We start from the raw sequence: 13408 nt of genomic DNA, 5'->3' as shown, positions 1-13408 counted from the left end.
ATGAAACACAGTCTCGAGATCTACGTTTTGCTAATGAAACGCAGTCTTGAGATATGCGTTTTGCTGATGAAACGTAGTCTCGAGATCTACGTTTTACTAATGAAACGCAGTCTTGAGATCTGCGTTTTGCTGATGAAACGCAGTCCTGAAGTCTGCGTTTTGGTGATGAAACATAGTCTTAAGATCTGCATTTTGCTGATGAAACACAGTCTTGAGATCTACATTTTGCTGATGAAACGCACTCCTGAAGTCTGCGTTTTGGTGCTGAAACACATGCCTGAGAGTTTCGTTCAATTTGTAGAACACACTCTTAAGAGTAGCATTTTGGTTCTGGGACGCACTCATGAGAGTTGCGTTCTGCCAGATCAACGCAGTTTTGAGGTCTGCGTTTTGATATTGGAACGCGCCTCTGAGGGTTGTGTTTTATTTGAGAAACGCACCCATGAGGGCTGCGTTTAACTTGGTTTATGCAGAGCTCGTGTTGAGGCTCACAAACACGGAGCTCGCGTTGATTGGAGGATCAGCTTTTTTGGAGTTGTTCCGAAGCTAAGTCTTCTCCTTCAGAGAGGGGACTGTATGAACAGTGTAACCCCCAAGGGAGACAGTCCTTCGATGAGTCGGCCACAACTAGAGCTTTAGTCTTCTTAGAAACTTTGTGGATCTTACGCATAGTCTTAGGGTTAAGGGATCCGGAGGAGATGGCCTCCTCAAACTTGGCTTGATCGAACTCGATGATCAGAGTTTCAACGGTCATTCCAGTGAGCATGGTGTCGTATTGCACCACCACTTCTTCGTTAGAGAGCTAGTCCCTAGTGGAGTCACCATCTTTTGTTTGGTGAAAAATTTAAAGTAAAAAGATAATGAAAGAATTGAATGTTTTATTCTCTCAATCTTGATTATAATTTGGATTTCCTGATTACAAGAGAGAGGAGAATGATCTGTATTCTCCCCTTTGTTTAATTCTGGGTTCTTCACGGTAGCGATGGAGTGCCTCTCTTAAATTCTCACATCGAGTTTGCTCTTTGTTGACGATCCGAACGTCTTGATTCGCTGGAACGATATCTCTTCCTCACGATTTGACGCTATGGAGAACTTGCAAAGCAAGTTTTATAACTCTTGATGAGTTGATAACTCTGAACGAGTTTGAAACTCTATGAAAGAGTTGATTTAACCAAAAATCGGTTTGACAAGCCAAGACCGAAGGCTCCAAGGAACTTTGTCGCTGCAGGAAGCTCCAGCAATTCCCCTAAAAAGTCAGTCGAAGATCTCTTCTTTGTTGCCCAAGAAGAAGGATCAATCCCAGAGCCAAAAAATCCCCTGAACTCAATTGAGTTTCCCACTATTTATAGGGGATTAAGGGGTATAACTATCCCCTTTATTCGCTCCTAAGTGGGTCTGAATGGGGTGTAACCGCCCCCCTTAAACAGCTCCCCAAATCGTGAGGAGAACGGTTTTGAAACCGTCCAGTTCGTACTTTAAACGAGTCAAACGCTGAAAAATAGCGTTCAGGGACCGAACTCTGCGTTTTAGACTAAAAACGCAGAGTTGGGCCTATTTTGGTGGCTGAACGCACAGGTCGCGCTGCGTTGTAATTCTGAAACGCAGAGTTGAGACGCAAAGATGAACTCCGCGTTTTGGACCTGAGATATAGAATTGGGCTCTGCATGAACTCTGCATTTTGAACCTAAGACGCAGAGTTGGTCTTTGCATGAACTCTGCGTTTCTGAGTCCACGAACTCTGTGTCTGGACTTGAATGCTAGGGATGGCCCTTGCATTTTGACTCTGGAACATGGGTATGATCTCTGTGTTTTGATGATATAACACATGGATGACCTCTGCGTTTTGATGCTGAAACGCAGTGATGACTTCTGCATTTTGATGTGAAGAGACCATCAATTTATGGTCTCTTTAGCTGGAGGATTGCAAAGACCGTCATCTTGTAATCTTTATCTTGGCTCCTTGCAAATATAAGAGTCGTCAGATTGTAACTCCCGATGTTGATTATGAAGGCTGTTGATTAGAGCTTTCATCAGTTGTTGTGAAGATTGTCAGATTGTAACATTCATCGATCTATGTGAAAGTCTTTAAATTATAGCCTACTGGAAGTCGTTAGATTGTAACTTCCATCATCGGTGTTTGATGGGGGATCAGGTATGAATTATGATTTTTAGACAGCCTATAGAGACCACAACTAAAAGTTAATGTGAATATGAGTCAAACCATAACTAAAAGTTTAATGGGCATATTACAAGTAAATTTATATGCAATATTCCTTTTGCAAATTGAATGATCATCCATCTTTTGAAGACTTCAAAACACTAATAAATAGAGATGTTTTATTAGATCAACGTGTTTTTATAACTCACAGATAGTAGATCACGTGACCACAGTCTGGGTTAAAGAAAATAATGATAATATTTTATTTGAGAGAGATTGTTGAGTTGATGATCAAAACTTTATTTTCTTTTTTATTTTTATTCTATTTTTATCAATTTAAATAATTATGGTATTCAACCACGTGCATTGCATGTGCATCTCAACTAGTGTTGTTAAAAAATTCAAGACGTCTAGGAATCTTTATTTCTGTTTCTTGTATCACTTTGTTAAACGAAGTATAAATATGATAGCTCATCGTTGGCTATATTTGCTTTAAACCTCTCAAATTGTACTTCTTATGTGGGTAAAATCCCTGATCAGAATTCTTTTGTTAACCCATTGAATTCCTATAATAATATTTCTTCCAATTTAAAAAAAAAAGGCTTTTGTAATGTTGATATTCTCCACTTCTAAATAAAATTCAAAGATCCCCGCTCTTTCTTTATAATTGCTACCCAAAATAATAAAATGGATGAAGAGGGGGAAATCAAATATTTCCACTATTTTTAAAAGTTTGTGAAACAAACAAAAAAGATTGTACTTACTGTACTTTCTACATCATAATTTTTGAAGTAATTAAAAGCTATTTTCGTTGTCCCTGCTACATATTTTCCATGGTAAGTGAATATTTTATTGACCATAACCTTCCATGTTATTTAGAAAGTCGAATAAAAATGTGGCGACAGCAGGGTCCGCTGAGTATGTGTTTCGTAGGTTAGGTTTTGCAATTCAGAAAGGATTAGCGGTGCAACTTGTTGCCCGCTTGTCATCATCACATGTGTAATATTTTTATATTAGTTTATTTATACTTAATATAACTAACAAAATATTCTTCTGTAAATTGCATTATTATAAATTTTCACTAAAAAAATGCTGACCACCCCATATTTGAAATTTTAATTTTTGGATTCCCTTCCAAATCCACAAACAGGTCATCAATACAAAAGTCAAATTCATATATGATAAAAATGAGTAGACTATATCTCCTAATTAAATTCCTTAAGATTCTCTATGACACCCATTCGTATAAATATGTTACTCCATGCATCCCCTCCATATTCTTTCCTTATTTAATAGCATTAACCTCCTCTCATGTCCTATGCAGATCTACAACCGCATATAGATCTCCCCAATTAAATAGTCGTAATTATTTACCGTAAAATAAAATTTGGCACCAAATAAGATCGAAAGCCTGTCAGTTTCTCTTTTCGTGTGGGAAAAGGATTTGAGAGTTACCTCAACCTACACATCATAAAAGCAAGACCTCTCATTTGTCTTCTCTCTCCTTCTAAGTATTCTTTCCCCCCATTGGCTTCTCTCTCAATTCCTCAAGACTTCTCACTATTTCCTCTTTATGTGTGTATATATATATATATATATATATATATATATATATATATATACACACACCATTCTGCCTTTCTCAGTATCTCTCTAAGCGTAGTGCCCAAAGTCCAATATGGGATTTGGCTTGGGCTACTTTCACTTTGCTCTGCCTTTCGCCTTGCTCCTGGCATTGCCAACCAGGAGTATTCCTAATGGGAATGCAGATTGCGACCTTTACAACGGGAGATGGGTGTACGATGAAACTTATCCGATGTATGATGCCAGGACCTGTCCGTTTGTCCGAAGAGAATTCGATTGCCAAAAGTATGGTCGACCTGATAATATGTACCTCAAATATCGATGGCAGCCTAATGGCTGTGATCTCCCAAGGTAAGTTTGCGGAGTGAATTTATATATTTTATCTTATCCTAGTCTTGTAAGCTTTTTTTTGTTAGAAGAATGGCCATGCCTATATTTGTCGGTGCTGAACTCATGGCCAGCATTACTTTGCTCATAGGGGACCATATGTTTTTAATCATAAATTGCCAATATTGCTAACATGGTAAATTTTTATTATTTCCTTTTTGAAGGTTTGATGGGAGGAATTTTATGAGGAGATGGATTAGGAAGAAAATTCTGTTTGTGGGAGACTCGTTGACATTGAACCAATACGAGTCATTTTTGTGCATGTTGCACGCGGCTGTGCCTTATGCTCGGTTCAATTTCACCAAGACAGACACACTAACAACCGTTAGGTTTCAGGTTACTACGATTTTTTTATTTTTATTTTTTTTCATTTTTCATCGTCTCTACTAGTTATTATTTTATTTTAATTTGTTTATGGGTTTATAGTAGCCTCGTGTAGATTTGATTTTCGAATTTTAAAAAGGAGTAATTAGAGGGTGGTCCCTTGTGCAGTGAATTATTTCATGATTGGCTTGTGAGGTGTGACTTTGTCTGCAAGATTGTTTGGTTTATAGTAGGATGACATTCGAACTAACCAACTGCTATTAGTGTACAAGGTTTAATGTCCATGTTACAAGTTTGCTGGCTTTAGTGTCTTGTTTAATTTGTTAATGCTGGTGGCTTAGTATAAGTTTAATTACCCAAAAGAAAAGTACGCTTGTGCCCGTGCATCTCGCATGCCATTGTTTAGTTCTTGTTTTTGATTAAAAAAAAATTCAAAAGAGTAATGGCTTAGTATGTTCTTAATTTTTTATGCTGTTTGTTTTATGTATTATCAGATCTATATATCCAAAAACAAGAAATTTTAGCCCTAGCCTTCAAGAATTTATCTTTTTTTTTTTGCTTTGTAAACGAGTTCTTTTTTCTTTAACTAAAAATTAAAACTTTGTGAATAGGAAAAGAATCGTGTTAGCTCCAAGTACAATTAATTTTGACTTAGGAAAGTGCCAATTTACTTTATAAGGTTTTGTCAGATCTTGAGAATAAAACATTACGGAAAAAAGGGGACCAGTCTATGCAAAAGAACAAAAAAAAAAAAAGGATACGTGTTCAACTTAATTTACAATTTCATATGGGTTTGGCCAAGGTAGTAATTGTGCTGGTGTCAATGTCGGGTGAAAATTATAGGTTATTTTAGGAAACAATAGTCATGTTTTATAATTATGTTCCTTTTTTCCCCAAAAAACTAATTAAGATTGATGGTTAAAGATGCATTCTAATAAGAAGATAATATGTGGACAGTGTATGCGATGAAATAGTCTTTGATGAAAAATGCCTTAGGGACCCAAAAACATGGGACCCTACACGGGACGTGTGAGGTGTCGGCTCTCTGTCCCACGATGCACTGTTCATGAACAGTGCATCATGAGACAGAGGGCTGACACCATGAACAATGCATCATAGGACAGGAAGCCAATACCTCACATGTCCCATGTAGGGTCCCATGTTTTTGGGTCTGTGTAGCACCACCCATCTTTAATGTCTAAATGGTGTAAGAGTTATGCCAACGTGATCTTGTCCAATCCAATTGTGTGCAGCCAATGAAAAAAGTGAAATGTTATATAAAAGGTAAAAGGTAGTTAATATAAAATCTTTTGGACCATAAAAAGCATCTTTATCGTTCTGACATGTAGATTTAGCCATATGGCTAACTTTGATAGGGTTTCAAATGGTAGACACACAAATGACACGTGTGAGACTCGAAAACCCTTTTGTTTCTTCCGAACAACTCAACAAAGAGATCCTCGTTGAGCTGTTTGGCGCTTTCTGTTGCCAATCTCCTCATAGTGGCCCACAATCACATGAACAAATTCATATAAATACAAGCCTCTACAAATGAGGGCATGCATTTAGAGACATTGTATGGATCTTGGCGGTGATTTGTGAATGTCACATGCATACACTAGCAATGAGTTGGAATTAAGTGTCATTTGCTCAGGTTCTCAGAAATTTCCATGCATCTTCTCTCGTGCCCGGATACATTTTAAAGAGCGCTAGCTGTAGAATATGGGAATTGAATGCCTCGTCTGCACAAATCTTAGTTGAGCAAACATTCTCATATGGAGCTTGGCTCGAGACGTCTCTTATTAATAAGAAAGTTTGATTTGGAAAATGGGTTTCTTCAAATGGAAGTTATGATCTAATCTTAAAATTTAAGACGTATTGTGTAGTTGGATAATTACAACACTCTCTAAACCATTCCTACACTACTAGCTAGAGACAAAAATGTAGCGTCCTGCTAGTTGGATTACTATTATATAAAATGATATGTCATCATGGATCCCGAAATCTTTAGGTGTAGTAGTTTAAGAGCAGTTTGAAAATGTAGTCTAGTTATCACTATTCATTACGTATCCCAAAATCTTTAGGTGTACTAATGTAGGAGCAGTTTGAAACATAGTCTAGTTATCACTACTCAGTGTTTTTAGTATCCGTGGAGGATTTTGAGACAATTCTGTTGGGAATTTAAACGCCTAAATCCCTAATGCAACAAAAACGCAGAATAGAGAACAATACACAAGATTTACGAGGTTCGGCAACTGCCTACGTCCTCGGGAGCCACGAATAGAGAACAATACACAAGATTTACGAGGTTCGGCAACTGCCTACGTCCTCGGGAGCCACACAGTCAATTTCTTATTTAATCTAACAAGAAATTACAAATCAAGAGAAAATCTCTAAACTGAGATTCCTCAAATGAACACTGTAGCTACAATGTTAATACCCACAATAAAACCCCCTCTTCACTTTTCTCTCTCTTCTTAAATCCTCTTTCAAAACACTGTTGAAAAGCTGGGATTAAATGGAAAATCGCTGCTGCGATTTTAGGAGATGAACACTGCTGCGTTAAAGAGGAATCGCCGCCAGAGAAAATGTCGGGGAGAAGGAGCAGCAACCCTAGGGCATCAAAGGGGGGCCTTTTATAGGCAAGATTGATGGGCTAGCGACAGCCTGTCGCCAGCGACGCAGCGGACGCGATAGTCGGAGGCCAAACGCGGGGGTCGGAGGGCCATAACACCGAAGGTCGCGTTCGCCAAACGAGGGTCGCGTTCGCTAAAGCCACCATTGCGTTCGCCAATCGAGCTCAACTGCTCGAGCTTCACCTGAAGTTCGTCGCCCACGCTCGCCTGCAACATCCTGGAGCTCGTCGGAGCTCCTCCGCCGGCGGAGGTTGGTATCCACCCCCAACCTAATAATCTCCCACTTGGAGACCAAACCGACGTCAGCAGGCTATCCCATCAATATCCTTCCCCTGTGTGGCTCCGCCCTCATCATCTATGCATGAAGGCCAACTGAAGTTGCACACAACTCCAGTTTCTGAAAGGTCGTTGTCTTTGTCAACATATCCGCTGGTTTCTTTCTTCCTTGGATATTCTATTGAAATCCTTTGACAACTCGTCGGGCTCTGTATCTTCTAGAACCATTCTGCTCCCTTTTTACTCGATACACCCACTTTTTGTGACATGCCTTCTTCCCCATGGGCAACTTAGCTAGTTCACATGTCTCATTGGAGATCAGATATTTCATCTCTACTTTCGCAGCAAACTCCCACTTGCTCGCATCTCCACTCTGACAAGCTTCATCAAAGCTTTCAGACTCTCCTCCATTTGTCAGCAACATATAATTCATGTATCTGCTGTTAGGCACAGGAGGACGAGTAGTTCTCCTCAATATCGGAGCTGGTGCGTCGGGCTCCTGCGCACCGTTCGGTCCAATAGGCTCTTCTGGCTGAGGACCTTCTGCATTGGGTTCTTTTGAGAGGTTATCTGGGACATCATCTGCATCTACAAATGCTGACTCACTCTCTGAGTCACCGTCATCTGTCTTGTGCTTGTCCTTGTACATCACCTTCTCGTTGAATGTCACATCTCTGCACCTGATCACCTTCTTATTTTCGTTGTCCCAAATGCGGTAGCCGAACTCGTCTTCACCATACCCGATGAATGTGCATTTCTTAGACTTGGGATCAGGCTCATTCCTGCCTTGATCACTTATATGCACATAAGCTACACAACCGAAAACTTTGATATGTGAGAGGGTTACCTCCTTTTCGCACCATACCTCTTCTGGTATTTTGTGCTCCAATGGAACCGATGGACCTCGGTTGATCAAGTAAGCTGCTGTGTTGACTGCTTCTGCCCAGAACTGCTTCGGTAGGCCTGACTGCGTCCGAATGCTTCTGGCTCTTTCTGTCAACGTTCTATTCATGCGCTCAGTCACACCATTGTGCTGAGGCGTGTCGGGCACGGTCCTCTCCATTCTGATACCGTGCTCATAGCAGAACTTCTTGAATCTGGCGTCTTCATACTCACCACCATTGTCTGTTTTGAGTTTCTTTACCCTCAAACCGGTCTCATTCTCGGCCATAGCTTTCCATCTTCTGAAAGCCTCAAGCACTTCTGACTTTTTCTTCAGAAAGTAGACCCATACTTTCCGAGAGTAATCATCAATAAAAATTACGAAGTAGTGTTTCCCACCAATCGACGCGGTGGTTGTTGGTCCCTAAACATCCGAGTGAACGAGCTCTAGCTTCTGCTTCCTAGGGGTTCTGCTACTTGCCTGAAAGCTAACTCTCTTCTGCTTTCCAAGTATGCATTCTTCACACACATCAATCTCTACTGATTGTAAACCTGGGAGTTTTCTCTTTGTGTGCATAACCTTCATCCCCTTTTCACTCATATGACCGAGTCTCTGGTGCCACAGCTTTAAAGTCTCATTGCCTGCCGCAACTGAGATCGAACAACATGCACCTGCTGTCTCTGGCAATCATCATTGCGCCCTTCGAAATCCTCCAGTCATCGCCATGGAAAGTCATCGTGTAGCCTTCACTAGCCAGCTGGCTTACTGAGATTAAGTTCCTCTTCAGGTCGGGAATATACCTAACATCCTTCCGCTCCCATATTGACCCATTCAGCTTAATCTTCACTACACCTTTGCCAACAATGACACATGCTTGATCTTCACCAAGATATACATTTCCAAGGTTTCCGGGGATATACTTCTCGAGGAATTCTTTCTGAGAAGTAGCATGGAATGATGCTCCCGAGTCCAACACCCAAGACTCCTCCTTGCTCTCCAAAGAGCATATCAGCGCATCATCTCCTCCTGAGGTGGAGACAACGTTCACATTTGCATTTGCCTCCCACTCCTCCCGTGCACTCCTGCACTGATTCTTGTAGTGCCCGGTTTTCCCGCACTTCCAACACTCGATAGCCTTCGAACTGTTGGGATTTCTGGATTTGGATCTCCTATCATCTGATCCATTTCCTCTGGTTGAACTTCTACCTCTTGACTCTGTATGCAATACTGAAGAGGTTGTAGCTTCACCCGACTCTCTCCGTCGGATCTCCTCACTTAGAACCAGATCACGAACGTCGTCAAACTTTAACTTTTTCTTTCCCGACGAGCTACTCACTGCCGTGACTGTAGCGTTCCAACTTTCTGGTAGGGAAGACAAAAGGATCAACGCTCGAACTTCCTCATCAAACTCAATATCAACTGAACTCAATTGGGTCGTGACTGTATTGAGTTCATTGAGATGATGTGCTACCGATGTACCTTCCGCCATTCGCAGATTGAACAACCGCCTCATCAAATGGACTTTATTTGAGGCTGATGGCTTCTCATACATATTTGAGAGTGCTGTCATAAGACCCGCCGTGGTCTTCTCCTTTGCAATGTTAAAAGAAACATTACGGGTTAACGTCAAACGAATAACCCCGAGGGCTTTTATGTCTAGAAGATTCCAATCTTCTTCCTTTATACCCTCCGGCTTCTTCCCCGAGAGAGGTTGATACAGATTTTTCTCTGATACCAGTTATTGGGAATTTAAACGCCTAAATCCCTAATGCAACAGAAACGCAGAATAGAGAACAATATACAAGATTTACGAGGTTCGGCAACTGCCTACGTCCTCGGGAGCCACACAGTCAATTTCGTATTTAATCTAACAAGAAATTACAAATCAAGAGCAAATCTCTAAACTGAGATTCCTCAAATGAACACTGTAGCTACAGTGTTAATACCCACAATAAAACCCCCTCTTCACTTTTCTCTCTCTTCTTAAATCCCCTTTCAAAACACTGTTGAAAAGCTGAGATTAAATGGAAAATCGCTGCTGCGATTTTAGGAGATGAACGCTACTACGTTAAAGAGGAATCGCCACCAGAGAAAATGTCGGGGAGAAGGAGCAGCAACACTAGGGCATCAAAGGGGGGCCTTTTATAGGCAAGATTGATGGGCTGGCGACAGCCTGTTGCCAGCGACGCAGCGGACGCGATAGTCGGAGGCCAAACGCGGGGGTCGGAGGGCCATAACACCGAGGGTCGCGTTCGCCAAACGAGGGTCGCGTTCGCCAAAGCCACCATCGCGTTCGCCAATCGAGCTCAACTGCTCGAGCTTCATCTGAAGATCGTCGCCCACGCTCGCCTGCAACATCCTGGAGCTCGTCGGAGCTCCTCCGTCGGCGGAGGTTGGTATCCACCCCCAACCTAACAAATTCATGTTGATCATCATAAATTTTAGTCAAGATACATAGAACTTTTGTAATTTCCTTAAAATTTGACTTTTCATCCATGATCCAAAGTTAACTTACACTAAACAACCGTAAATTATGGCGTTGTTTTTCATGTATCGCATTGAGATATACGTGTAATGAACCGCAATGGAGAAGTAGAAAAAAAAAAAAAGAAGCAGGACTTAAATTCTTGAGCCTGTGAAAACTATTACCTTATGCTTTCGGAATAAAGTCTTTTCTACCCGATATTTTTAACTATCTCACTTTAATGTCTAATAGACATATTCTAATCAGTTATATACATGTCTTCTATATATCTAGCCTGCAATTTCTTCCTATATATATTTTGCCTTGACATAGCGGAATCTTGCAGGACTACAAGCTCACCGTAACATATTATTTGTCACACTATCTTGTGGATATCGTTGGGCAGAAGATCGGACGTGTATTAGAGCTCGACTCAATGCAAAGTGGGCGATTTTGGCTCGACGCGCACTTGCTCATCTTCAATACTTACCACTGGTGGAGTACAAGAGGCGCTTCTCAACCGTAATAGACTAAACTTATATTTTTATTTTTTATCATCAAGACAGCAACAAGAACGTTAACTACATGAATTTTATTCTTACGTTCCCTTCTACTAAGGGATATCTCTCGTACTAAGTTAAGCGATATTGGTCTTTTCTTAATTGCGTACAAGTTACAAACAACTCTTAAGAGAGTCAAATCTATTACTCCTTACTCTACTAGCAATAATATTTTCACTTTTTCTAATCGGCGACAATGTTCTCCATTAATTATATATGCTTGGACAAGACATCTTAGTTGATTTTCTCTGATTTTATCCTCTATATATAGAGCCAATCTTTAATTTACGATGAATACATTCATTTTTTTTACCTAATTCATAGTGTATATCAGCACCTCTACTTAAACATTCTCATTTCTATTATTTTAAGTTTTTTAGTTTGTTTTTTTTATTACGCAATTATGTGATCTATAAAACATTGCGAGTTTATAACCCTATAAAAAAATTTCCTCCAATTTCTGAATATACTAATTTGCATTTGCATTGCAGATGGGACTATGTGCAAGATGGAGATCAGATAATGAAAGACATGAACCGGACGCTGGCCATGTCTAAGGCACTAGTTACGTGGGCCAATTGGGTGGACTTAAATGTAAATCCAGCCATCACCAAGGTCTTCTTCCAAGGTCTCTCTCCATCACATTACCAGTAAGTACGAACTCTTGGCTATCTACTTGCGTCTGTCGTTTAGACAGCCAATTGTGCACTTAACAAAGACCCGTAGTAATTAATTCTCCATGTTGTTGAATTTGGCTAGTCCGTTATTGTCAGTATATTGGATAAACAATATGATACGTTGCAAAACTTGAGAGTATGTATATACATCTGGTTTATATATGGATACTCACTTCCAATTCATGCTGATGTCACATAACTTTTGTCAAGGACGATATAGGAGTGAAAACAGAACTTTATCCCATGATTTTGGAGTCAGCTACTCATATCCTATTCTTTCTTTTAGTTATTTTTAAGAGCTATTTGCTCTAGCAATTTAATCATTTTCATGTTCTCTTTACCTGCTTTGGTCAAAATTTTCAGGACTATCTGTAATCCTTTTTATCTTTTTAATTAATACCTTATCACGTCCTAATTTACTGGCACCAAACAGATTCGTAAATAATTTCAATTGATCCTTCCTTAGTTTATCCATATAAGAGCAACTGTAACTTTTATGGATATACTAATTTTTATTCTATCATTGTCTATTCTCATTTCTGCTACACTTATTTTCTTTGCACGATATTTCTTAACCATCCAAACGCTAACCTTATTACCTTTATTTCTGATGAAATTCTGTAAAACAGTGGAGAGAACTGGGGCGAATCGCCACAGAGAACTTGCTCGGGACAAACAAAACCACTAGACGGGTCCCGATATCCAGCCGGTCCACTTCCAGAGCAAGCCGTGGTGAAGAATGTACTGAGCAGCATGTCAAAGCCAGTTTCACTACTTGATATCACGTTGCTCTCTCAGCTAAGGATAGATGCTCATCCCTCAAAGTACAATGGAGTCAAATTTCCAAATGACTGTAGTCATTGGTGCCTCCCTGGACTTCCTGATACTTGGAATCAGCTCCTCTATGCATCTCTCATCTGATTTTGGTGAAGATGTCAAAGAAAAAGAATAAAAGATAGAAGATAAAGAAAAGTTTATAGATAATTGGTGATTATATTCATTGTGTGACAAAGGCGAGAGACATATCATTCAAGATTTTTTTTAGTGGACTTACTGCAGTGAATAATAATGAAAGATCGAAGGGGAATAAAGTTGAAATTTTATACAGAGTCCAAGTATATAACTTGTGCTATGGAGATCATATGGATATTTTTGGGCTTAACAATGAATAGAATAATTTCAGAGCTCATATACATGTGGGACCTGTTCTCTGTCCAAACTAACTAATAACATGTCTAATAGAATCCATCGTGCATGTGGAAAACATTCCTAAACTTTCTATGTGGCTTGTGGGAAAAATAAAATCAAGAGACCATCTTCTATCCGCAATTTGTTATTCTTTTTTCATGTAAAGCTTAACAGGTACGCCTCCTTCAGCATCTTTAAAGAACAATTTAATTTGAGGGTATGTGTCCTGAACGATTAGGGTTGTTTTTGGAAGACAGGGGTAGTCTTAAAA

General features: G+C 39.9%; 1 protein-coding gene across 1 annotated transcript; it reads left to right on the top strand.

Moving 5' to 3' along the window:
- LOC109828827 (protein trichome birefringence-like 38) lies at positions 3768-13056 on the top strand. Its single transcript, XM_020395782.1, has 5 exons — positions 3768-4093; positions 4294-4465; positions 11059-11234; positions 11764-11922; positions 12579-13056. Exons 1-5 carry the CDS (start codon positions 3837-3839, stop codon positions 12868-12870), a joined length of 1056 nt encoding a protein of 351 aa, XP_020251371.1. The 5' UTR covers positions 3768-3836; the 3' UTR covers positions 12871-13056.

Source organism: Asparagus officinalis, chromosome 1 (genome assembly GCF_001876935.1).
Source record: "Asparagus officinalis chromosome 1, Aspof.V1, whole genome shotgun sequence".
In the NCBI taxonomy this organism is placed as follows: Eukaryota; Viridiplantae; Streptophyta; class Magnoliopsida; order Asparagales; family Asparagaceae; genus Asparagus; species Asparagus officinalis.
The sequence above is the reverse complement of the archived record's forward strand: the minus strand, read 5'-3'. Positions and strand labels throughout refer to the sequence as shown.

Coding starts and splice junctions, on each gene's coding strand:
- LOC109828827 (XM_020395782.1), top strand. CDS start 3,837: ATGGGATTTGGCTTGGGCTACTTTCACTTTGCTCTGCCTTTCGCCTTG. Junction 4,094..4,293: donor AATGGCTGTGATCTCCCAAG/GTAAGTTTGCGG, acceptor TCCTTTTTGAAG/GTTTGATGGGAGGAATTTTA. Junction 11,923..12,578: donor CTCTCTCCATCACATTACCA/GTAAGTACGAAC, acceptor TCTGTAAAACAG/TGGAGAGAACTGGGGCGAAT.